The 27,737-nt window shown below is 42.7% G+C and overlaps 1 protein-coding gene across 7 annotated transcripts in view; it reads right to left on the minus strand.

The window, feature by feature from the left end:
* Window positions 1–4,602: 4,602 nt before the first annotated feature.
* Window positions 4,603–27,737, minus strand: part of LOC123503079 (cyclin-G-associated kinase-like) — a 29,603-nt gene continuing 6,468 nt past the window's right edge. The window contains exons 7-25 of one of the 7 annotated variants that reach the window (XR_006674316.1): window positions 26,333–26,544; window positions 25,844–25,969; window positions 25,215–25,389; window positions 22,122–22,237; window positions 21,261–21,469; window positions 20,443–20,576; window positions 20,056–20,169; window positions 19,413–19,518; window positions 17,599–17,756; window positions 15,156–15,349; window positions 14,840–14,985; window positions 14,107–14,589; window positions 13,793–13,967; window positions 13,411–13,572; window positions 13,002–13,214; window positions 12,285–12,454; window positions 11,978–12,151; window positions 10,743–11,001; window positions 4,603–8,437 (exon numbers count right to left, since the gene is read on the minus strand). Coding sequence is in view for 5 of the 7 variants with exons in the window: in XM_045252486.1 (XP_045108421.1) it covers window positions 10,894–11,001; window positions 11,978–12,151; window positions 12,285–12,454; window positions 13,002–13,214; window positions 13,411–13,572; window positions 13,793–13,967; window positions 14,107–14,589; window positions 14,840–14,985; window positions 15,156–15,349; window positions 17,599–17,756; window positions 19,413–19,518; window positions 20,056–20,169; window positions 20,443–20,576; window positions 21,261–21,469; window positions 22,122–22,237; window positions 25,215–25,389; window positions 25,844–25,969; window positions 26,333–26,544 (3,175 nt within the window). In the remaining 2 variants the exon portion in view is untranslated. Of the gene's footprint in view, window positions 11,002–11,977; window positions 12,152–12,284; window positions 12,455–13,001; window positions 13,215–13,410; window positions 13,573–13,792; window positions 13,968–14,106; window positions 14,590–14,839; window positions 14,986–15,155; window positions 15,350–17,598; window positions 17,757–19,412; window positions 19,519–20,055; window positions 20,170–20,442; window positions 20,577–21,260; window positions 21,470–22,121; window positions 22,238–25,214; window positions 25,390–25,843; window positions 25,970–26,332; window positions 26,545–27,737 lie in introns of all 7 variants that reach the window. The other 6 variants (XR_006674315.1, XM_045252486.1, XM_045252485.1 and 3 more) reach the window with 6 other exon arrangements.

Here is a 27,737-nt window from a genome sequence, read left to right on the forward strand (position 1 = left end):
ACACTTCTTCGTTGTTATTGGTTTCTACTTATTATTATTCATATAGCCTTACTTTTTATTCTTATTCTTGATAATATGATATAATGTATGTATTATGTATGTATGTATGTATGTATGTACCTATGTATGTATGTAAAAACACTCAGAAGACCCACACACACACACACAACCACACACAGAACACCGCTCCTACACACCCAAACATACCTAAACCACTTAAAACACTCATTATTAACCCATAACACATTCAAAATACCAACAAACACATTCAAAACTCACTAGAAACATCCAGTATGCACCAAAACCCTCCTTACCCCAATACACACCCAAACACACTCAAAAGCCACCGCACACATACAAAATCACTTACAATACTCTAAATTATCCCAAAACACATCTAATACGTCCTAAAACGTACATGCCCCTAAACACTCTCAAAACACACTCAGACACTCAACACACCAACAACTCACTCAAAATACGAAAAAAAATATCTAAATAAATCTAACACACACTGAAAACACCCAAAACTTACTTATAACTCCCAAACGAATTCAAAACACCATGCAACACTACCAAATACACTAAAGATACCCCAAATATACCCCAAAAACACCAAAATGCATTTTAAAGAACGGCAGGATTACAAGAGATACTTTCCTAAATATTGTGGCTTGGCTTCTCTTCCTCGCCTCTTTTCCTTTCTTCTTTGTCCTCTTCCTCCTCCTTCTTTCTTCAATTGCTTTAATCTACACATCTGAGCCTAGAAACACATCAAAACACTAGATATTAAGCAAAATGTTGAAGAAGTGGAGGGAGAATTAAGTATTGTGACTGATCTCGATCTTGATCTTGATCTTGATGGTACAGGTGATGCAGAATTTCTTCTGGGTCAGGCCTTTGTATCGGCAGCTCCTGTAGGGAACATAAAGAACACCAGACAACAAAGAGGGCAATCATCATCTTTCACACCACTAGTTCCTGCATCTGGCACGCCACATTCTCTCCAGGAACTCTTATACAGCCTCAATCATCCTTTCATTCGTCTCCCCACACAGTCCCAGCAGCAACACCATCCATTCCCTTCCTGTCATCTCCACTCTGTCATGCCCCAGCTCACTCAGCACCACTTGCATCATCTCATACCTGTCTCTGGCATACTTCACACACTCCAGCACCACATGTTCCACTGTCTCATCCTCTCCCAAGTCACACATCTGGCACACTTTGCTGCGGGACTCTGACCATCTATAATTCCTTGCATTCACATCCATGCACTGTGCCCTAGCTCGGAAGAGAAGATCACCACCCAGGCTTCCCTCATACCACTTTTCATACATTGGGGCCTCTTTCTCTCTATACCATACCAAGGTACTCTTTTGCTCCATCCTATTTCTCCAGTCATCCAGTCCCACACCTTTCACTACTCTGTCTATCTCACTCTTCCACTTCCTTACATCCCATTCTCTACCTTCTCCATTTCTAACAATCATACTCCAGTCTCTCTCTAAATGTCTTCCTTCTACCTGTTGAAAAACCCAACTACTTACTAACCCACTCTTTGCTACCAGCCTTCCCCCACTTGCTACTCCTGACATTCCACAGAAACACTTTTCTCACTATCCTTGCATCATTCATTCGTTCTAACCTAGCCTTATACCTTAGGGTCGCTTTCACATATCTCTCTCTAAAAGTGCTCCAACCCATATCACCCCTAAGGGCCTCTACTGCTGCATATCTAGGTGCATTAAGTGCCATTCTTGCAACTCTATTCTGCCCTATTTCTAACTTATCTAGTTCACTCTCATTCCAAGCAATCACATCCATACCATACATGATGCTCAGAACAGCCACGCTCTTCCAAACTTCTCGCAGCACGTCATATTTACTCGCCCTCATCCTTGCTGCACTTCCTAGACGACCTACCCACTGATTTGCCATACTTATCTTCTCATTCTTAATCTTGGCTGCTCCTCCTCTTCCTCCTCACTTTCTCTTTCCTTCCTCCTCATCTTCCTTTATTTATCCTTTCTTCCTCCTTCTACTATTACTATGTACACACCAGAGCATAGAAACACACGAAAGCACGTAGAAATAACTACGTAGATATTGGGTACAATATTGACGAACTGGGGGGGGAGGGATGGAAGAAAGAGACGCCAGCCGAGAGCTACGATGAGTCCCCATCTTGGCTGTGACGTCATCAGAATGCGCGGGAACAGCGGTGACTCGGCTAAATTACGTAAATAATAATAAAAAAAATTTAAAAAATTACATAGATAAAACAAAGCCATGGCCGAATGCTTGATATTTTATGACTTGATAAATCCTTTAACTATAATCCACAACATCAAAACACCTCTTGTCCAACAAGTTTTAAAGAAATGTGTAAATTAAGTAAAACAAAAGCATCAAAATCTAAACTCATTAAAAAATTTTGTGAAGTCAAGCCATTTTCATTTGGCGAATATTTTAACACTTTACAGAGTCTGAGCTACCTTTAAAGGCATTCTACATCATGCTAGATAATGAATCATAAACGTTAAACAAATAAATTAAAATATATATAAAATTTACGTTTCAAAATCAAAATCTACTTATTTGAATCAGTGGGTTGATTTCACACTTAAAATAGCATAGACGATTCGCTGATACCATGAAGGCTCAGTTATAGCTTGTAATATAAAATCTCCAAACGGCGAATTGAAATTTTTGATCGTTGAAAAGGTTCAAACCTACGCCGTATAACACCACTAAACACCACATATTTCCCAAATAGAGGCGCAGAATACGCTTCAAACACAACGAAATATCTATAGACACCATAAAAACATACCATGGAAGAAAAATATTATCGTTATGATAAAAGTATTAGAATCCCCTGGTGGAATGGTCAGTTGAAATACCGGCGTCAAGTTGCCATGGATGTTCCCTTCATCTATGCTTACACCATAAAACACCACAAAACGACACATGTTTACCAAGTAGAGGCTTGGAACACGCTTCAAGGGCAACGCAATATCTACAGAAACTATAGAAACCATAAAAACATACTAGGAAAGGGTAAATTATCGTTAGGAAATATATGAAAAAAGTATTGGAACCTACAGCCTAGCCAGGGGGACATGTCAATGGAACAGCCGGCGCCAAGTTGCCTTTATACTTTCATACCCAAATTAAGCTATATCGGCAATATTTGACCACGGAATGTTAGATTAGTGGCTTCATATTAAGACAGGGTGGCTTACAGTATATGAAAGAAAATTGATAGGTAGTAATACTGACGTCTTACCTCTATAACTCCTGGTTTACCTATCACCTCTTCAACAACTGGGTAGATTTAACTTTCATATATAAAGAAAACCTAAAATTAGTGAATGTCCTTACAAATTCCTTAAATATATGAACGTCAGACACTGTGGAGGTTTGTGGTCAAGGCTTGTACTGCTGGTTCACCCTTGTCTTGCCGCTAAAATCACCGGGAATATGGCAATAGGCTACTTCACGTGTGTGTGTGTGTGTGTGTGTGTGTGTGTGTGCGCGTGTGTGTGTGTGTGTGTATGTATATATATATATATATATATATATATATATATATATATATATATATATATATATATATATATATATATATATATATATATATGTGTGTGTGTGTGTGTGTGTGTGTGTGTGTGTAAGCACGTTCTGGATGTGTTAGATGGTGTTTGAGTGTGTTTACGAGTGTTAAAGGTTTACAAGAGTGAGTTTTCTAGTATGTATGGTTGTGTGTGTGGATGTGCCTGGATATGTGGGAAGACAACATTAACAGTAAACACTGTACAACCACTGTCATCACCACCACAACCAGTCCAATCTTGCCGCTTTATGATGGCAGTGGCAGTACGTATAGTATAATTGTCTATGATAACTATCTATTATCAACGAGATACTTTACTTATACAAATTTCATATATCGACTTTTTGGTTATTGGACATCTTTCTTTCCGTTTTTGTGTCAAGGTATAGTTATTTGGTAAAGCAGTAAACATTAAATTGTTTATAGGTAGGTACGTAGTTTTAATGCGAGTGTTTGCAACTTTGCATCTTCCCGGGAAAAAAAAAAAAAAAAAAAAAAAACGAAGTGTCTGAAAGGCAAACTATGATATTTCTTTCATTCTTTATTTTGTATCGCCTCCACTCTTCGTACATGCATTACTGACAATATTTTAGGGTGAATCGATATGTTAAATAGATATATGCATTCATTCATGCATATCTATCTACTTTTCTATCAAGTGAACTGCCTACGAATGCCTGTCTATTTATCTATCTATCTACCTATTCATCCACCTGTTTCTCTATCTAACAGCCTATCATATTACCTGCTTATCTGTTTATTCGTCTGTCTTCACACAGACGCAAGTGTTAAACTGGCGTGAATGGGTGGTGGTAGACTGAAGACTAGCCATTAATCTTCCATCTCCATAGATCTTTCCTGATGTCAATAAAATGGTCTAACAGTACAAAAATCTGAAGGTAAAAATGTGTGCCAGTACTGAAGGAGTTAAAGTGATGCTGGGTCCCTGACAAGTAGGCTCTTGGAGATAAGAAAACAGGGTATATGCGTGCATGGCTTTATTTCTGGTTTGCCATGAACTTTCTCATGTTACAACTCGTCACATTTCTCTCTCAGCTTCTACGAGGAATCTTGTAGGGGTAACAGGAAACAAGTAGAGGTGAAGGGGAGGAAATAAAGTGTGTGGGGGAGGGGCAGGGGAAGGAAATATTCTTAAAGTTAGTTTGTGTATGTAGAAGTGGTCTTGTTTGTTTGGTTATTATACTGTGCTGTTGTTTGTAATTGTGTAGTAGTAGACGTGTATGGTAGTGTGTGTGTGTGTGTGTGTGTGTGTGTGTGTGTGTGTGTGTGTGTGTGTGTGTGTGTGTGTGTGTGTGTGTGTGTGTGTGAAACAATATCCTTTCAAGTATTAACAATTATCACCATTTCTTATTTAAACATGAAAGTAAAGCACAACAGCTCTCACAAAAAAAAAAAAAAAAAAAAAAAAAAAAATTTGTAGTAGTAGTAGTAGTAATAATATAGTAGTAATAGTAGTGAGGAACAAACAGTTTAAAGCCGCATTAAAAGATTACCAAGAAGAAGGAAAGTGAAGTAGAAGTAGTAGTAGTAGTAGCAGTAGTAATAGTAGTTGATTAGTGTAAGTATTAGTAGCAGCTTATGGCCTTAATACAAATTATGCCTGACGGGAATGCCTCTAAATTGCCAAAATATATACGTGGCGGTATATACGTAATGACCTCGGAATGTTACACGACGCATGTGTCACTAATAAAATAGATGTATGCCACTTTCAAAATTATTATGAACACACTATTTACAATCATCATCATCATCTTGGGACATGAGATCAATACGGGACTGTGTGAGGATAGACTGACTGACTGACTGACTGACTGACTCACTCACTCACTCACTCACAGGGACATGATTGAGCACACCAAACTCAACGTATTTGACTCACAGAGGGACGAAATGAGTATAGATGATGACAAACTCAACACTCATAAATGGATTCAATCACTCTCTCTTACTCACTCACTCTCTGAAAGGGCTCACATATTTTGGATGGAGATGGAAAATAAAATGACAATTCTAGCTTATCAGTGAAATTAATGCAGTGTGTGTGTGTGTGTGTGTGTGTGTGTGTGTGTGTGTGTGTGTGTGTGTGTGTGTGTGTGTGTGTGTGTGTGTGTGAGTGTGTGTGTATAGATACCTATACAATACATACATAATTCTAAACAGAAAAAAAAAAAAAATAAATAAATAATAATAATGAAAAAAAGTAAATCTTGCATATTAATCTATTTGTCTCTCCTTGATTGTAATAAGAGAAATAATGCAATGAAATAAAAACAACCAATATTTTTTTCTATTTTCTGTGTATATAATCAGTGGAGTGATGGGTCATTGCATAGCTAAATAATGGGTGAGTGATAAGGAGGGCATGCCATAGAGGGAACACAAAGGAAGCACAAGCAGCAGCAGCAGACCTACTGGCCTATTAGAGAAGCTACAATAAGCTAAAGTAGTGAGGTGAAGGTAATTAGACACTGCAAAGACTAAATTCTCTCTCTCTCTCTCTCTCTCTCTCTCTAACATGATTGCCAAAATAAAAAGAGCAAAAATAGAAAACAAATAAATGCAAATACATCAAAATAAAAGTGACTAGTTTCCTCAAAGACCATTAGCATCTCTGGCTTAACCCTTAATAATAACGATAATAATAATAATAATAATAATAATAATAATAATAATAATAATAATAATAATAATAATAATAATCAATGGGTGCTTCACAAAAACAATACAAAAAGAGTGACCTTATTTCTCATCTAAAGTTGACCTGGTGATCTGCAGCTTCTAGTCAGTATGAGAGCAAGGTCTGTTGCTCTCTCACCATAACTATTTTCCAAGGCCTCAGGGATAATTAGCAGGATTTTCTAGTGTTTCTCTTGTTCATAATGTAGAAACCTTTTCAATCTGCCTCTAGAATCATGAAAACACCTAGAAAAACTAATGTAAATTTAAATAAAGTCTTTTGAAATAGTAGAGGTAAAGAGGTAAAGCACAGGAGTGTTTGAGCCAATGAGTGACAGTGAAATGTTTGTTTATCACGTGACTTGCTGCAAAGGTCCCTGTCAACGCTGAACACTCAATACTGGAACCAGAATGAAGTGTAAAGTTATTACTCTAGAGAGGTTTGTGAACTGGTATATAAGACAAATAAAAACATCATATAATTGCCTATAAAATTCTCTCTCTCTCTCTCTCTCTCTCTCTCTCTCTCATAAATGTACACACAAACACAAACACAAACACAAACACAAACACACACACACACACACACACACACACACAAACTCATTGGATGAGTATAACTGGGGTGAACTTACTCATATTATCACAAACAAAATGGAGATGGACATTCACTCAAGCTACCCTATGTAGTTTCTCTCTATTTACACACATAGTATCTCTGTTTCCTCTTAGTTTTCTTGCAAATCACAATGGAATTAATTTTTTACCCTATGCATGCAATACTTTCTTAATATACAGTATAATATTCATTTACATGTGGTAGGTATTGGGATTCCTAAGCAACACACCTACATAACAATTTCTAAACACTCATTGTTCTCTTCTCATCTGTAAGATAATTCTATTTTGCTTACTATATCCATTAAATTCTCTTTCTCTTTCTCTCTCTCACTGAACAGTGATGTTATTAATCATGAAGTTTTAACGATTTACACAACAATAATGTAACTTCGTATATTTTTACACTTATTTACACGCAAATGCACACACACACACACACACACACACACACACACACACACACACACACACACACACACACACACACACACACACACACACACACACACACACACACACACACACACACACACACACCACACACACACACACAGAGAGACATAACTCGCACAACTGTAACACAGAGAAATTTCCTAAGCCAGCATGAAGCCAGACTAGTGAGTGACAAGTGGAGGCTTAAACCATTAGTGTCATTCCTCAGGATCTCAAAATTTGTTGCTCAAAAGTCCTGACTTCCTCACTTTTGGTCTGCAGCAAGCAAGACTGGTGCTGACTGAACCCTGCCTGCCACTTCAGTACTGTATCTCAAGCACACATCTTATAAAGTTGACAGCACACAAACAGATTTAGTGCTGAGTTCAGGGCCACTCAAGGAGCTCAGCAGTATACACAGTAACAATTAGAGACGACTTTCCAATCCTTGACAAGCAGCAGTGTTCTGGTGTCAGTGGCAGGGATGGAGAGGGAAGCACAGTACTCTCTGCCTGCCATGTCTGACAACTCACTCCCTCCTCCGCAATGAAAAGCAGTGCCGTTGCAACATCATGACAAAACACACACACACATACACACACACTCATGTTGCTGTGACACCAGTCTTCAAAATGCTTTGCATATCATCATGTAATTCTATTTAGCACAGTGTATATAGCTTTCTTACAGCATGTTTGCATAAAAACACTGAGAAAATTGAAGAGTGACTGGTGAAGAGTCTGAAGGCAAGACACATGGAAACATGTTGGCGACAAATGCACGGGAACAACCCTGGCAAGGAGATGCACACTGCAGGGTGGCTGGTGCACAGGACTGGAGTGAAACAGGACAGAAAGGGGAGTTTGGAAGTGTGGCCAAACGGGAGGGTGTCAGGTGGCTGGGAGTGAAGGAGACCAAGTGCAGGTGCGTGGGCAGAGAGTGGTTGGAGTGAAGGACAGAGTGGAGGAGTGAGGGTGGTGAAGTGGAATGCAAGCAGTGTGCCGTGAGCAGTAGCCACAGCAGCTGCCCTGGTGACGTGCCTTGGCCATCACCATGGAGGGAGTCCTTACAGGGGTGAAGAAAGCAACATGTTGAAACAGGAAGAAGACAATAAATGGACAGACATACAAACAATATGTATGTATGTAAAGTGATCCTAACAGCCACCAAGAGGTGGGGAGGCAGAGGTGAGCTCTGCTTCCTCACCCACTGATGCAAATAGAAAAATATCATGTGCTTAGTAAACCTTATTACTAAATTCATCTAACTACCTAACTCATAGAATTCATTACTGAATTTTCTCCTTTTCATGTGAAACTCAAGACAAATTTCTAATATATATATATATATATATATATATACTGTGCAATGCTACATATAAGGTGGACAATGGGAGGCACTGGACAACTTGTATGGGGCTCAAATACAACTTAGAGAATAAAGCAAACTAAAATAAAGGTAATGTAATGACCCTAACACAACTAAAATGAGTGAAACTGAAAGATAAATTATAGCATAAATACATATGTTCATAACACTTCAGGGTGGTGAGAATATACATAAAAATTTTTACACAACCGAATAATCTTTACCATTACATAACATTTTCTTACAGAGATCTCCATTACATTAAAGATACACTTCACTCAACTCTCCCTTCTGTCTCCCTTGGAAAGGGTAAAAAAAGTTGTCAAGATTAATAATACTGAAGGCAGAATATCGTGTAAAGTCTTTGGTTAGCTCATCAGCTTTATAATTAAGAGATTTCCTATTGTCTCAAAACTGTTCCCTGACACACACACACACATACACACGCACGCACACACACACACACACACTAAAACCACTCTGCTCAACACTGTTTCCTTTCACCATGTTTGGCAAGCACGGACCACATGCCACACAGTTGAAGAAACTCTGTGGTTCCCTGCATAAATGGAAAGCAGGCCAGCCACCACACAGCCCTACATTTGCAGCGGCCCACATGGCCCTTCCTTTTTTCCTTCCCACAATGCACAGCACCACTCAAAGTAAGCAACAACCTTTCCTTCCAACACAAACCCTGGCATGAGGAGGTCACATCTGAGTAATGGTTCACTTCAGACAACCTGCTCTGGAAACTTAAGCTGCTTGGGCTGACAAACTTACAATTTGTCAGTCAAAATATCATCTCTCTCAGGAGGCTGATAAGTATATATTGGTCTCCAACACCAGCAGCAGCAGCAGCAGCAGCAGCAGCACCTTACAGCCAGGCTATTACACCAAGCTGAGATCTCCTTTGCAGGAGGCATTGTTCATCAAGTAAAGCTTAAAGGATACAAGAATGCAACAGAATGTGACACACACACACACACACACACACACACACACACACACACACACACACACACACACACACACACACACACACACACACACACACACACATTAACAACTAGGTAAATACACACAGCTAAAGCAAGAGTACCGTACGTTACGGCACAAACCAGAGCCAGGAGAGTGGACACAAGCTGTCATGACTCCGGCATCCTGAGGGAGCCCACTGCCAGCACTGCCATGACCAGGGCTGGTGACTTGAGGCACCACACACTGCACACTGCACACTGGCGGGACGAGGCCAGCACTCCCCACTCACGGCTACCTGACAAGCAGTGCTGATAAGCAGGCCATACAACACTAAAATGAACTGAAGATTAATCAGCAAATGCTTAATTCAAATTAAAAGAGGAACATTTGAACATAAAAATAAGATGCCAACACTGATAGCAGCACACCATACAAGTCTTTCAAGATTCTTAGTTTCTGAGACTAACAACACTTGCAGCTCCTTCTCCTCCTCCAGCTGGCTGACACACTCACACTCACTTCAACCAACTGTCATCGAACAAAGAACACTTCCAATGCTAAACAACACCACTACCTGTCCACCTTCCCAATCACCAAACATATGCCCAAGGAGCTGATCTGACCACAATGTGACCAAGCTGAGACACGCTCACCATCCACACAACTCAACAACACAATGGAACCTAAATACACACCCACCAACACCCCTTCATGTCATCTCTCATTTGTGAAGATAGCTTTGGCACACACACACACACACACACACACACACACACACACACACACACACACACACACACACACACACACACACACACACACACACACACACACACACACACACACACACACACACACACACACACACACACACACACACACTTATATATCACACAGTTTTAATGCTTAACACTGCACCTCCTGTCAACCTCTACACATGCCCACCTATAATATGAATAATGAGAATAACCGAATAGCATTATACACTCAACTCTTTCTCTCTCTTTCACACTCTCACACATACCTGGACACCTTTATAACACAAGGAAGATCTGAATAGCCAGCATTGTAATGACGGCAGGCAGAGTACAGGCCAGGGATACACCAGGGAAGGTTGTATCACTCTCTGGGTCACCTGTCTTACCTCCTCCATCTCCACCTCCTCCTCCTCCTCCTCACTTGAACATCTGCTGCTGGCTTGGGTCGTTTTCAAATTCAGAATATGCATCATTAAGCTCCATAAAAATTAGTTTGGCCAGAGATTCGTGTTCCGTCCCCGTACACTGCAAGGAAAGAATGTTGGTTAGTGTTGTTGTTGTTCTTGTTGTTGTTGTTGTTGGTGCTGTGTTCATTACTGCCCCTGTCACCACCACCACCACCACCACCACTACTATCACCATTGTGGATATTGTAATCTAAATCATTGTTTATTTGTATTGCTATGAAATCAGTCACATAATTCATTCTTTTTGCTTTTCTCTTTATATTAGAGGAAAGGGAAGGAAAAACAATATGCAAGAATAAAGCATCATAAACATTCCAATTCACATAAATACCCAAGAAGTGAAGGCATCAGAAAAAAAAAAAAAAAAAAGACTTAAAAATAAAGGTAAAGAACAAATAAATATGAGAGAAAACACGATATGCAGGAGTAAAACATCATAAATACTCCAATTCATATAAATACCTGGAAAATGAAAGCAAAAAAAGTAAGAAAACAAATAAATAATACAATAACAATGAAATCAAATCATGTCAAGTCATTAAGAGGAAGGTTTCAAGACCCTTATCTCTTTTTCTGGCTAACTCTCCCCTACCTACAAGAAGACTGGCAACTAAGTGGGCCTTTCTTTTTTATTTATTTTTTTTTTTTTTGCTGTATGTTGTCCTTGGCCAGCTTTTCCTTCTTATTTAAATAAAAGCAACAGGGAAGTGGTCACTATAAAAAAGAGCAAGAGAAGCGGTCACCTAAAAAAAAAAAAAAAAAAAAAAAAAAAAAAAAAATACAGGGAAGAGGTCATCTAAAAAAAAAAAAAAGAGCAAGAGAAGTGGTCACCTTAAAAAAAAAAACTACAGGGAAGTGGTCATCTTAAAAAAAGGGCAAGAGATGTGGTCACCTTAGAAAAAAGCAACAGGGAAGAGTTCATCTTAAAAAAAAAAAAAAAAAAAAAAAAACCAGGGAAGAGGTCACTTTAAGAAAAGAGCAACAGGGAAGTGGTCACCTAAAAATAAGAAAGAAGGCAACAAGGAAGTAGTCACCTTATCGGGATGCACAGCGAGACAAGCCTTGCGATACATCTTCTTCACATCATTGGCTTGGACCAGCTGGTGCATGCCACACTCATTCCACTTACAGCCGTCCCAGATGATGGTGTGCAACGAGCAGATCAGCGCCCGGATGTTCTTCTTCTTTCCTTCGGTCCATTCCATCACCTTTTAGAAAGGAGATGGAGGGAAAGTGAGTAACCAAGAGATTCAACTTGCTGCCTGTCACTGTATTATCACCACCCACTAGTCTATCCCACACCACTTATCTATCCATCTATTCATCTCTCCACCAACACACCTTGAGCTTCTCTGGGTCCATGTTCTTGGCCATCTCCACCTTCTTCATCTGTGCCATGGTGCGTGGCCCAGCGTCCTTACCACTACTGAAGCTGAAGCCCTGAGAACCCAGCAGGTCACCAAAGGCATCCTCTCCCACTCTGCCCTTCCCTGCACCGCCAGAATTCTTGTCTGCGGTGAAAAGTTGAGCATGGCCTTAGTATTTGCCAGTTGAGGATAACAGAGTACAGAGAAATAATATTATAAAATCTTGCTAATACATCTTAAATCATTACCTGTTTCTGTATTTCCAACTTCCTATGACTTGACTTCATCTAAGAAGGAGTTTTCAAGACATTTATCCATTTTTTAGCTAACTCCCTTAGACCTGCAATGAGACTGGGAACTAAGTGGGTCTTTTTTTTTTTTTTTTTTAAATTGCCCTTGGTCAGTTTTCTCCTCTTAAGAAAAAAAAAATCTTAAACTCTGCTTCATTGCAGGAAAATTCTAACTTTAGTGGTGATATACAGTAACAACAAACTATGTACTCTTGGCAACTCTTAACCTGGTATGACGAATGTATGAATAAAACTGAAAAGTAGTGAACTATTTTGACTGTAAAAAAATGGTTTGTGTTCAAGTGGAAAACAGGTGACACACAAACAGTATTAAGTTTTCCTGAGTCAGGCTTACACCGGGTTAGAGTTGAGCCAGCAGTACATAGAAAAGAACCACTTACTACCGGCATCAAAGTTGGCTCGGCCGTAGTTGGGCTGCGACGGAGACTTCATCTGGTGGTGGGGTGTGCCTGTGGGGGTTTTGCCCGTGGGAGTCTGGAACTGTGGCTGTGGCGAGGGTGTATAGGGGGGTCTTGGGGGTGGCTGTTGTGTTTGTTGTTGTTGTTGTTGTTGCTGTTGCTGTTGCCAGCCTCCAGCCTGGCTCCCCATTGTGCCTACAACAGTCATGACATTAATATTACACAGAGAAGAGTGGAATGAATTGCCTGAGATATACACTAAGTGCTGAAAGACACAACATGAAACATTTGACCTGATTTGAACAAATACAAACACATCAACATTCCTCATGAATTAAAAATATCAATAATGGCAAGGCATCTATGTGAGTGAGTGCATGTGTTGTTTTACCTGGTGTGTGTTGGTTTAACCAGGCCCCTGGTGCTTGAGGCCGGTGCTGGGGCGAGCCCATGACAGGGGTGCTGCCTCCCATGGGAGTGCCACCAGCTGGAGTGCCTCCCTTAGGTGTGGTGGGCTTGGATCCTCCCCAGCCTCCCATGCCAGCCAGGTTACCTTGGGGGACAAAAGACTATTACCAGCTTGACAAGGCAACAAGGCAACAACACACGGGTCACACATGTTCCATCAGACACCAGACACACCTCATCCTGCTGCTCCACCTCCACCACTGCACACATCCCCACCACTGACAGTCAACATGGCTACTTTAACTGTTCATCATTGTTGGCCAGCCTTCTCACCAAGCACCAAAATTGACACTCATCTCACTCACCCAGCTCAGCAAAAGGATCAGCTGGCTTCGATGGCTGCTGTGGCTGCTGCTGCTGTTGCTGGGGCGGTGGCGGCCGCATGAAGTTTGGCATTGCAGCAGAGTTGGGACTAGTGGTGCCCCCCATGGCCCTGCCACCCATTATGGGGGCCCCACCTCCACCCATGGGACTCAAACCCTGCAGACAGAGTCAGATGTCACAAGCTGCACTAAACAATCTTAAGAGGGAAGTTTCAAGACAGTAATTGTTAATACAGCTCAGTGGACTTTTCTCCCACCCCCACCCCTTCACACCCACCCAGAACCAAGGCACTCACCGGTCCGCCCAGCAGATTTGTGTTTTGCTGCACTGGGCTGGGCACTGAGAACTGGTTGAACAGGTCCTGTGTGGTAGGGGGCTGTGGGGCAGCTGCCGGGGCACTCATTCCGCTACTGAAGGGGTCAAACAGGTTGCCCTGAGAGGCAGTCTGGGGTGTGCTGGTCTCTGCCACAGGAGGCGCCCTCTCCCCGCTGCCACCCTCCCCTATGCCACTAAGCAAGTCAAAGTTGCTGGGGTCCTTGGCAATGCCACCGCCACCGCCACCGCCACTGCCGCCAATGTCCAGCAGGTTGACATCAGTGGCCAGCTTGTTGGTATCCGCCTTGCTGCCACCGCTGCCACCCAAGTTGAGAAGGTCCGCCTCACCAGAACTGATGGAGGGCTCAGGAGGGCGAGGAGGAGGCTGGCTTGGGATGGAAGTGATGTCAACCTCCTCCTCCTCATCTGATATCAGCTCCTTCACCTCCTCACCAGGAGCAGCCTGCAACACACAAATACACCACACAATGCAGCATCACCAAACATCATGGCTATCATCATAACTGTGTTTCACTTGTCCAAAGCTTCATGTGACAATGTGACCAGCTGTTGCTTCCCAGTCTCTTGCAGCATTCAAGTTCCAGACAATGCTGAGGAAAGACTGTGCCATTCTGCTACCTTTCATCCTCCTCAACACATTCCTGTCTGTTTTACTGCCTTCCCTCCTCCTCCTCCTCCTCCTCCACACATACCTGTCTGTTCTGAGTGGAGTCCCACTTGAGGGAGGCCATGAAGTCTCCCTTTGAGGCTGGTGGCACAGCTGTGTTGGCGGTGGTGGGAGAGGGGCGGGGCAGGGAGTCTCTGCGTGGGGGGGCAGGGGACCCGTGGGCACTGGCTGCTGGCAGGGAGACACCAGTGAAGGGGAGATGCAACACAGGCACGATAAATGCAGAAAGAGGTGGAAATCACAATGCATGATTATTTTTTCTCACGTGTCTGTGATAGCAATACACCATCATCATCATCATCATCATCATCATCATCACCACCACCACCACCACCACTCACCAAACTTGTCCCTGGTCTCCTCCATTTCTATGGCGGTGGCGAAGGCAAAGTGTGGCTTGAAGGTGCCGGGGAGGCGGCTGGCCCAGGGTGGCTGCTGGGGTGGTGTCCGGTCCACGTCTGACACAAAGATGTTGACGGTGATGGTGAACTTCTCAGGATAGCGGTCTGGCTCAGTGATGTCGTCCAGCTCGTGTCTGGTGGCAAGGGTTGGCACAGTATGAATAGGAGGGAGAGGAGCCACAGGTAACAAGCTAACACAGAGAAAGCAGGTACAAACATCTATCTATAATCAATGGATTCCTAGCACACAATTTCATACACATATACTCTCTAATGCAAGAGTTAACTAGTATTCTCAATCATTCATACCTTTCTCTGGTAAACTATGGAACTCCCTGCCTGCTTCTGTATTTACAACTTCCTATGAATTGACTTTATTTAAGAAAGAAGTTTCAAGACACTTGTCCCTTTTTTTTTGCTAACTCTCTCAAACCTGCATGGGATCTGGCAACTTTGTGGGGATTTTTCTATTCTATATTGCCCTTGGGCAGCTTTCCCCTCTTACATAAACACACACATGGACACACAGATACAGACACAGACACACACACACACACACACACAGGATAGTTAAAGATATGAAGTCCAAGTGGAGAACAGTAGACAGCGGAAAGCCACAGGGGTCAGTATTGGTGCCAATACTTTTTCTCGTATATATAAATGACATGCCAGAGGGAGTGAACAGCTACATAAATCTGTTTGTGGACGATGCAAAACTGTGCAGAGTCATTAAACAAAAAGAGGATTGTGAAATACTACAGGAAGACTTAAACAAGATCTGGAAATGGAGCAAAAAATGGGAGATGGAATTCAATGTGGACAAAAGCCATGTCATGGAAATGGGAAAAAGTGAAAGACGACCAGTGGGAATCTATAAGATGGGAGATGGAGTAGAACTAGAAAAAGTAAAAAAGGAAAAGGACTTGGGAGTGACAATGGAAGAAAATAATCAACCGGTTAAGCCATATTGATAGAATTTTCAGAGAGACGTATAATTTGCTAAGGAATATTGGAGTAGCATTTCACTATATGGACAAGGAAATGATGAAGAAATTGATAAGTACTAAAATAAGACCTAGATTGGAATATGCAGGAGTTGTGTGGACTCCCCATAAAAGAAACACATAAGAAAATTAGAGAGACTACAAAAATGGCTACAAGAATGGTTCCAGAATTTAAAGGGATGGCATATGAGGAGAGACTAAAGGCAATGGATCTACCAACCTTGGAGCAGAGAAGAGAGAGAGGATCTGATACAAGTTTATAAATTGATTAACGGAATGGATGAAGTGGATAATGAGAAACTGATCCTGAGAGAAGGATATGACTTTAGAAGCACAAGATCGCATAGTAAGAAACTAAGGAAGGGACGATGTCTGAGAGATGTTAAAAAATTTAGTTTCCAGCAAAGATGTGTTGAGACTTGGAACAGTTTGAGTGAGGAATTGGTGTCAGCAAAGAGTGTACATAGTTTTAAAGAAAAATTGGATAAGTGTAGATATGGAGATGGGACCACACGAGCATAAAGTCCAGGCCCTGTAAAACTACAACTAGGTAAATACAACTAGGTAAATACACACGAATGGTTCCAGAATTTAAAGGGATGACATATGAGGTGAGACTAAAAGCTATGGATCTACCAACCCTGGAACAGAGAAGAGAGAGAGGGGATCTGATACAAGTTTATAAATTGATTAACGGAATGGATCAAGTGGATAATGAGAAACTAATCTTGAGAGAAGAATATGACACTAGAAGCACAAGATCGCATAGTAAGAAATTGAGGCAGGGAAGATGTCTGAGAGATGTTAAAAAATATAGTTTCCCGCAAAGATGTGTTGAGACTTGGAACAGTTTGAGTGAGGAAGTGGTGTCAGCAACGAGTGTTCATAGTTTTAAAGAAAAATTGGATAAGTGTAGATATGGAGACGGGGCCACATGAGCATAAAGCCCAGGCCCTGTAAAACTACAACTAGGTAAATACACACACACACACACACACACACACACACACACACACACACACACACACACACACACACACACAGACACACACACACACACACACACACACACATACACCGCGTAGTGCAGTGGTTAGCACGCTCGACTCACAATCGAGAGGCCTGGGTTCGAGTCCCGGTACGCGGCGAGGCAAATGGGCAAGCCTCTTAATGTGTGGCCCCTGTTCACCCAGAAGTAAACAGGTACGGGATGTAACTCGAGGGGTTGTGGCCTCGCTTTCCCGGTGTGTGTTGCGTGTTGATGTGGTCTCAGTCCTACCCGAAGATCGGTCTATGAGCTCTGAGCTCGCTCCGTAATGGGGAAGACTGGCTGTGTGACCAGCAGACGACCGAGGTGAATTACACACACACAAACTCACAAGGTGAAGCGCAGAGATGTGTCCTCCTCTGGAATGAATCCCGTGTGGAACTGGAGCTGAGCCACCTTGACGCCGATGACCTTACCCATCATGCGGCGTGCATGGAACACATACACACACACGTCACCCACCAGGTGGATGTTCACCGGCAGGATGATCTGAAGGTGGAGTGGTCAGATGGATGAAATAATAATGAAAGGTAAAGAAAATGAGATTAAACATTTGAAACATTTTAAACATTTAATTGTAGCATACAGTTATACAATAATGATGAAATGAAATGATGAAAAGATGATAATGAAAGGTAAAGATAACAAAAATAGAAGCATATGTTCCTATTCTAAAACACTTCCACGACACATTGCCACTATTTAAAAAGGTTCTAGATGACGGTACACATATTTTCCTGTTTTTTAATGGTTGTAGTGACAAATTAATATGATTTTAGCATTATTAAAAGAAAATACATCCTTCCGAACCAGACCAGTCATAATGAGAGAGTAAAATGTTTCTGAATACAACCCTTAGCCCATATTTCCTCTACTACAACAGGATCAAGAGACAAGTTTTTTTTTACCTGCAGCATGTAGAGCCAGGTGGAGTAGTCAAATGGTGTCTTGATGAGAAAATGATAATGAAAGAAAGGGAATAATGGAAGCTTAACCCCTTCAATACAGTGACGCCTATGTAGGCGTCATGAAGCCCCAGTAGCATATACGGTGACGCCTACGTAGGCATCATATTTCTTTTCTGAGCTTTCTTCAGTTCAGTTGTCCCGTATAATGTGTTGGATACCAACTATACATGCCGTATGCTGTCCTTGAAATCCTAGTGCTCCTCCCACCATCCTTGTCTCCACCAATCACTAAAGATAAGCTACATGCGTCCCACCTTGTGTCTAAAATTCCCCAATGGCATAGACTGTTTCCATCTCTCTCTCTCTCTCTCTCTCTCTCTCTCTCTCTCTCTCTTCCATCCTCCCATCACCCTTTCCTCCCTCCCATCACCCTTTCCTCCTCCCCATCTCCTTCCCTCCTCCCCTCTCCTCTCAAAGATAAGTTACATCGTCCCGCCTTGTAACATTCGTGAAACACACACACACACACACACACACACACACAAATACAAAAACAACAAATTTTCTAATCTCTCTCTCTCTCTCTCTCCTCCCTTTGTTTCCCTCTCCCTTCCCTCCCTCCCCCTCTTCCTCTCAAAAGATAAGCTACATGCATCCCGCTTGTGTCTAAAATATTAGCAAATGTCACTCTCTCTCTCTCTCTCTTTTTCTCCGAAGAGAGAAGCGTACACTTTCCTCTTCGAAGATGATATAGTAACTAAAAAATAGCAGCATAATACACAAAGACGACAAGTATGACAAGCTTGCATGAGTTTCCCGTGCTCGGGCGCACTACCACCCGTATATCATACAGGCGGGCTTTTTTAACATCCGGCGCGAAGGGGTTAACCCAAATTTCCCCTACTACATTAAGATCAAGTGACACACACAAACCATGTTTTCCTGCGGCATATAGAGCCAGGTGGAGTGGTCAAGTGGTGATTAAAATTTCAACGAGGAATGGAGATGATAATGAAAGGTAAAGATAGGAAATAATGGAAGTTTAGCCCAAATTTCCCCTACTACAACAGGATCAAGAGACACACACACCTTGTTTTCCTGTGGGATGTAGAGCTGGGTGGAGTGATAAGGTGGTGACTTGACGAGGAATGGAGACAATAATGAAAGGTAAAGACAGGGAATAATGGAAGCTTATCCCAAATTTCCCCTACTACAATGGATCAAGAGACACACACACCTTGTTTTCCTGCGGCATGTACAGCCTCATGCGGTCATACTCTTGTTGGGTGGACAGCATCTTGTGATCCCCCTGCCACACCTCCACGTATGGCCGCACCCCATCCCTGCCGACAAGGACCAACATTCAGAGAGCCTGCTGCCACACTCAAAGGGATCACTGCCACTCTACAGTTCTTATCCTTAAACTCCTTGAGTACCTTGATGTGTTTCCATATTCAGTGTGGTTACTATTTGATGATTTTATACAGCTTCAGAAATTTATATGGGATTAAAATAGTGAAGACTGGCCATTAATCTTCTGATCTCCATAGACCCTTCCTAATGTCAATAAATTTATCTAATCGTACACAAATCTCAAGGTAAAAATGTGTCCCAGCATTGAAAGGGTGAAACTGCAGCTTCTCAGGACAGTTTTCAAAGGTAATACAGATGACAAGAGAACAACAAACAAGTTACATTCTACCACATCAGTTCATAATCTATCAATATATACCGCAGACATTCCTACAAAACGGAGGTACCCCAAAAAAACTTTTTAGCCTATAAATTCCTGTGAGAAGCCCATATTTTATAAAAAATAAATAAATAAATAAAAGCTGCAACCATGACAACCACCCAGCTGGTTGCAGGAGTGAGCTGACCTGCGCTGGGTGAAGAGAGGAATGGGTGTCACAATGATGGAGGTGAGTGTGACGGGCTTGAAGTGAGGCAGAATGGGTGGGGAGGAGGTCAGATCACGCATGTACTCCAGGTATCTGTAAAGGAGTAAGTCACATTAAGCAAACCTTTATCTTTCCTCATACAAAGAATAATCACTGCCTACTCTAAGGGAAAAAGGATTAAGTTGGATGACCTAGGATACAGGATAGACATAAATACATACATACATACATTCACCAAGGCTATCTTCCTACAAGGCACAAAACTCTCATATTCTGATCATCTATATTCTTATATTTATGTATCATTACATTTCTACTCAATAAACCTTTAATAATGATAAATTCTGGTCATCTCGTTTTCCTCACCTGAACTGTGATGGCTGGAGGTCTGGTGGGCTGCGCTTGATGGCAAACATGTTGAGGGCTTGTTCTGGCTGCTTGAAGGCATGGCACAACAACAGGAAGGAACACATCAGCATGGAAGTGGACGCCTTGCCATCCTGTGACACAACAACACAAGTAACACTCACAATACACACAATGGTCCATATCCTGAAATGGTTTGCTCTCTCACCATCACTGCTTTCCATAGGCTCCAGTTGAAGATATTCATGCTTTTACAAGTGTTCTTATGGCTCTAATGATAGATTAGCAAGATTTCTAGTTTATCATAAGGAGGAACCATCTTGAAAACCCACCTAGTTGTCTCTGTGGCCTTGGAAAATTGTCATAGTGAAAGAGGAAGGCATTTTTTAATATGGGTAAATAAGCTACATTATGCATAGTCAAGATAAATGCTGCATGTCATGAAATTGATACTAAATATAAACAAAACATGACAAAACCAATGAATCTTTTTACTTTCTTGTTATTATTACTATCATTACTATAAGACAAGACATTTATCCCTTTTCAAGACATCTATCCCATTTTTTTTTTGGTTAATTCCCTCAGGCTTGCAAGGGAACTGCCAACTTGGTAGGCCTTTTTTCTTTGCTCAATGTCGCCCTTTGCCAGCTTCCTCCCTCTTACATAAAAAAGACAGGACAAGACAGGACAAGCCAAGACAAGACAAGATAACGAATCTTATTTTATGTCTTGTTACTATTACTACCATTACTATAAGACAAGATATGACAGGACAGGACAAGACAGGACAGGCCAACACAAGCCATCAGACTCACAATGCAGTGGACTACGACAACATTCCTGGTGTCCTTAGCCAGGTAGTCGTAGATGCTGCAGGCCAGGTTGTACAGGGCACCCAGGGTCGGCGCCTTCTTGCTGGACCAGTTCCCTTCCACTACACGAGCGTTGAACTTGGTGGCCATGTACTGCCGGCCAGACACGTTGTAGATGATGTAGTGGCCCGGGTACCTGCCCTCCAATACAGCTGTGAGGAGAGGATGAGGGCCATTGAATTAACTGATTGATGGGTGTTAGGCCTGTATTCTGAAATGCTTTGCTCTCTCACCGTCACTACTTTCCAAAGGCTGCAGTTGAAGAAAGTCATGTTTTTAAGAGTATTTCTATGGTTCTGGTGATATATTAGCAAGATTTCTATTTTATTAAAAGGAGAAACTGTCTTGAAAACTCGGCTTGTTGTCTCTGTGGCCTTGGAAAATTGTCGTAGTGAGAGGGGAAGGCATTTCTCAATATGGTACTTAAGGTGTTACAGTAAGGTGATCATAAAGCACCATGATAAATTAAAAAATAAATAAATAAAGGAAGACGAGTTAGATTTACGACTACTGAACACTAACTGATTGATGGATAAGGTGTCACAACAATGGAGTCATAATGCTCCACAACAAATGACACCATAACTGCACAAAAAAAGAAAAACAAAGGAAAACAAAGAATAACATAAGTGAAGCTTACAATTAATGAACACTGATTGACCAATGATAAATACAGAGGAATAAGCAAATGAACAATACCAACAATAACAATAACAAACCCCATGATGATACCACATATAGGAAACAAAAAGAAAGACACAACAGAACAAGTACCGACTTTAAGATAACAATGTCCATCATCACCTTTAACATCCTCCACGTGGTTCCTGTAGGCCGACTCAAGGCCCTCCGCTGGGTAGGACATGGCCACTAGTCGGGAGGTGATGTGGGACAGGTCCAGGTCAGTACGAGTGATAGACCTGCAGGGGATGGGACAAGATATGAGAGAGAGAGAGAGAGAGAGAGAGAGAGAGAGAGAGAGAGAGAGAGAGAGAGAGAGAGAGAGAGAGAGAGAGAGAGAGAGAGAGAGAGAGAGAGAGAGAGAGAGAGAGAGAGAGAGAGAGAGAGAGAGAGAGAGAGAGAGAGAGAGAGAGAGAGAGAGAGAGAGAGAGAGAGAGAGAGAGAGAGAGAGAGAGAGAGAGAGAGAGAGAGAGAGAGAGAGAGAGAGAGAGAGAGAGAGAGAGAGAGAGAGAGAGAGAGAGAGAGAGAGAGAGAGGAGAGAGAGAGAGAGAGAGAGAGAGAGAGAGAGAGAGAGAGAGAGAGAGAGAGAGAGAGAGAGAGAGAGAGAGAGAGAGAGAGAGAGAGAGAGCCTGCGCCGTGGCACTGGCGTAGGAAACAAAACTTGGTGGTCCTTGTTAAGGACAAACAGGAACTGGCCACCAAGAATCCATCCCTCCCTCAGCAAGCAGGACGGTACTGTCGCCACCAGCAGTAAGGAGAGGGCACAGTTGCTGGCTTCCTTGTTTGCTGGAAAAATGAAGGTGGGGAATCCACAGCAGCCACCGCCTCAGCTGGTCCAGCAATGTGAGAAGACTGTCACCATGGTGGAGGTGACGCATCAGCAGGTGAAGCGATTATTGCGGGGCTGGACACACAGAAAGCTACCGGCCCTGATGACATCAGCCCGCACCTGCTGAAGCGATGCTCCCAGGAACTGGCTGCCCCTCTCACCCAAGTCTTCACAACTTGTGTACGGGAAAACGTCTGGCCTTCAGTGTGGAAGGAGGCTCGAGTAGTTCCTGTACACAAAAAGCTCCAGGACGGACCCAAAAAACTACAGACCCATATCCCTGTTGTCAGTGGTGGGTAAAGTGTTTGAGAGGGTCGTGGCAGAGGTGGTGTGTAGCCATCTCAAGGACAATGCCCTCCTCTCAGACCAACAGTTTGGGTTCAGACCTGGAAGGTCAACCTCCGACCTAATGATGCTTCTCACCAGGCAGTGGCAGGACGCCCTCGACGACGGCAAGGACACTATAGTGGTTGCTTTGGACATAGCTGGAGCTTTTGATAAAGTATGGCACAACGGATTACTGGAAAAGCTTCGTGCTAAAGGCATCCAGGGTGGCTTGCTACGACTCCTGGGAAATTACCTGCAGGACAGAAGCCTCAAGGTGGTTGTCAACGGGCAAACATCTGAGTCCCTGCCTGTGGAGGCATCAGTGCCACAGGGTTCAATTCTTGGCCCACTCCTGTGGAATATCTACGTGGATGATCTTCTCCAGCTACTGCCAGGAGTCAAGGCCTATGCTGATGACTGCACCCTCTCCTATACCTATCCACGCCAGGACAGTGGGCGGGCTGCTGAGGCCATCAATCAGCAGCTACGAGTGATAGAGGAGTGGGGTGCTCGCTGGCAAGTGACATTCGCGCCGGAGAAGACACAGGCAATGGTTGTCTCTCGGTCCCCAGCCGCCATGGCAGCAATGGCAGGAAAGTTGTCTTTTGGCGCTGCTGCTCTCCCACTCCAAGATGACGTCAAGATACTTGGAGTGGAGGTGGATCGAGGGCTGAGGTTTGACAGCCATGTCAAATCCATTGCCAAGAAAGCCTCTCACAGGATCTCCGCTCTCAGAAGGATCGCCAGTTTCCTCGACAGGAAGGGAGACTGCTGCTGTACAAGGCACAGGTGCGGCCCCACCTTGAGTACGCAGCTCTCTCCTGGATGTCCTGTGCCGCCACACACAGAAGGAGACTGGACAGCATCCAACGCCGCGCCATACGGCTAGTAGATGCTGCAATACCACCTCACCCAGAGCCTGAGCGTCCCTTGATTCACTGGAACACCGCAGAGATGTGGCGGCGATCGTAGTGTTCCATAAGGCACAGGTGCAAAGAGTGCCACATCTGGCAGGGCTGCGTCATCCTCTGAGAGTCACCGCACGGAGCACGAGAACGGTGCTCAATGGTGGTGACGCCGTAGAGGTGCCGCGATCCCACGGGTGTCAGCATCAACGCACCTTCGCAGGACGCGTCTCCAGGATGTGGAACTTGTTCACGGCCGCGGTGCCTCACGTCCAGGAGATGAACACACACAGTGTCAAACTGATGGCACATAAGTGGAGACAGACACTGCCAACTCCTCTGACACTCTTTGTGACGTGACACTCAGTGTAGTGCAGTGCGTGAATAGTGCTAGTGAAGTGAAAAGAACAGTGCTCCATTTACATGCTGACCATCTTGTATATTTTCTATTTTTAAGTCTTGTAAATATTGTAGAGAAATAGATTGTAGTACCCTTAGAATAGGTAGCACACGACAGTGCGCCTTTGGGTACATGTTCTTCTGTATAAATTATGTTTAAATAAAAAAAAAAAAAAAAAAGAGAGAGAGAGAGAGAGAGAGAGAGAGAGAGAGAGAGAGAGAGAGAGAGAGAGAGAGAGAGAGATAGAGCTGCAGAATAAGTGAAGTGATGAGGCAAACCAGAGTATATAGAGATGGAAATAAAGTGAAGCATTGGTGGTACCTTGCCATTCCACAAAGACAAGATTCTCAGTCATGTCAGAGTAAAGAGAGAGTGATGGAAATCCAGATGAAGGAAGAACCTCATAAAAATATAATTACATATGGGAAAGTGAGTGACAGAACAGTAGATGAAGGAGGAAGATCAGAAAAAATTACTATACATGAGAGAAAGAGTGCTAAAACTGCATCTGAGACACTGGAACTCCCTACCTACTCTATATTTGCAACTTACTATGACTTGACTTCATTTAACAGGAAGGTTTCAGGACATTTATCCCTTTATTTTGGCTAACTCTTGAACCTGCAAGGGGACTGGCAACTGAGTGAGCCTTATTTTTTGTTTTATGTTGCTCTAGGCCAGCTTTCCCCTCTTACATAAAAAAAAAAAAAAAAAAAAACTGAAAGAGGCAGACCAACACCAACACACACACTTACTGGCTGACTGTCTGCATTACTTTACTCGATGTGTCCTTGATATTCTTGAAGATGCTTCCTGAGTAACCCTTGAGTGACGAGAAAAGACCACCACCACCACTACCCCCGCCTCCTCCCCCACCCACGCTGGCTGCTGGGTGGGATGGGGGTGGGGGATGTCCTGGCCCACCCACACCTGAGGAAATAAGATAGACCATTATAATTATGTCCAGGTGTGTGGGTGATAGGTGTGAAGTAACGCAGGTGTACTTTGAGTGGATGAGTGGTGTGTGTGTGTGTGTGTGTGTGTGTGTGTGTGTGTGTGTGTGTGTGTGTGTGTGTGTGTGTGTGTGTGTGTGTGTTGGTGTATGTTGCAACTATCCTCTTCTCTCTCTTTACTAGTGTAATGTATTTTCTCTTGCTGACTGGGATAAGTGTGTGTGTGTGTGTGTGTGTGTGTGTGTGTGTGTGTGTGTGTGTGTGTGTGTGTGTGTGTGTGTGTGTGTGTGTGTGTGTGTGTGTGTGTGTGTGTGTGTGTGTTGCTGGCTGAGGGTGACATATTTAAGTTGTCCTTTTCTTTGCTCTCTCTTTTCACTGTGGCAAAACATACATACAAAATACCTGAATACTCGGTTACTCGCATTATTTACCTTGCTGTGGGTGGGAGGCAGGCCGTGGTGGGCGGGAGGGTACAGGGGAGCGAGGAGCAGGGGGCCGAGTGGGTGGGGAGGCACGCTTCTGTTCACCAGCACGCCCATTCACCTCAGGCTGGAAAACTGTGACGACGGAAGGACAAACATGTACAAAGGAGACTCATAGCACCTCATTGTCACATACACACATGCACACACATCCACCAAGTCTCAATTTAATCTTCCTTTGTTATCATTACTCTGTTTTTACCTATTTTTTTTTCTCTCTCTCTCTCTCTCCCTTTGTAATCACTGTTCTCTCTCCACATCTCATGATCAGAACCCTCCCTACTTTCTCCCTTTGTCACTGCTACTCTCTCTCTCTCTCTCTACCCTCTATATTTTTCTCTCCCTTTGTAATCACTGCTCTCTCTCCACACCTCATGATCAGAACCCTTCCTACTTTCTCCCTTTGTCACTGCTTCTCTCTCTCTCTCTCTTACTTACTGGGAGTGTTAAGGTCGATCTTCTTGAGGGGCAGGTTGATGGGTCCCTTCATGTCAAAGCCCTTGGTCTCCGCCACAGCTGCTACTCGTTCCAGCACCTCGGACACCCTGAACCGCTGGTTGGGGTCCACACGCAGCATGCCGCGGATCAGCTCGTGAAAACAGTCGTACTTCCCATCATTAGCAGGGATCACAAAGTTGCCATTCACAATTCTAGGGTGAAGGGTGAAATGAAGGTGACATGGTGAGGGTGTTGCAAAATTACCTTTCATTATTCTGAGAGTGAAGGACAAAGTGTAAGCATGTATTAAGTAAAAAGGACAAAAGTAAGCATGTATTAAGTAAAAGTTTCTTAATTACAATTAGTACTGAGGTGAGATTGTAAGGGTGGTACAAAATTCACTATTCTGAGGGTGAAGGACCCAAAATAACCATATGCATGTACTCGTATAAAGGAAAAAGGATAAAAAATAACCATATATTAAGCAAAAGCCCTTCTTATTCACAATTACTACTGAGGTAAGATGGTATTCTGAGAGAGAAGGGCAAAAAAGTAACCATATATAAAGAAAAACACATTAACCACAACCATTACTGTCACTATAACAAGTCTGAGTGTCTTCTCAGCAGCAGGAGCTCACCTCAGCTGTACAAATTTACCTCTCACTATTCGAAGGGTGAAGGACATAAAAGTAAAAATACAGGGGTCCTCCCTTAATGCGCATATATCGAAAACACACTAACTGAATAACAGAACCCTATGTTCTAAATAAGATTGGGACCAGGATCCACCACGACTGACCCCTGAGACCCTACCATAAGGGCTCCCTGCACTGCGTTCTTTATGGCATCTTCACATTTCATAATGTTGCATACTGTGGACTCATTAATAGAGTAAAATCTGCCTACTTTACAGAGCTTCTCACTTGCCTCAACCTTGGCTATGATGTCTAGTTTCTCTTGAAGCGAAAATATTTTACGTTTCTTGATAAGCCATAACTGTAACACCTTTCTCTTTGGAAGGAGTCATATTCACAAACCTAGAAAGATCACAAATATAACGTACTACCAACCGACAGAGGTAAAAAATATTATAATGTTTAGGAAATGTGAAACATGAAACTGTAACACAGGAAAGATGGAAATGGAACCAAAACATAAACACAGCGTCGAACTGTCTTGTTAGTTCTATGTTATGTAATGTTTAATTTATATATTTTGACATTAAATGATCATTTCTCGTTAAAATATCATTTTCAAATTTATCTTATTTTATTGGTTTTTGGTTGAAAAAATTATTTTATAGCAAATATATTTTGTTCTCAAATGAAAATTTCTTTCGCCAAGTGGGCGTAAAGTCAGAAATTTTACATATTGTGCGAGTGATGGAAACACATAAAGCCGGA

The sequence above is a fragment of the Portunus trituberculatus genome, chromosome 13 (assembly GCF_017591435.1).
Source record: "Portunus trituberculatus isolate SZX2019 chromosome 13, ASM1759143v1, whole genome shotgun sequence".
NCBI classification, from domain to species: domain Eukaryota; kingdom Metazoa; phylum Arthropoda; class Malacostraca; order Decapoda; family Portunidae; genus Portunus; species Portunus trituberculatus.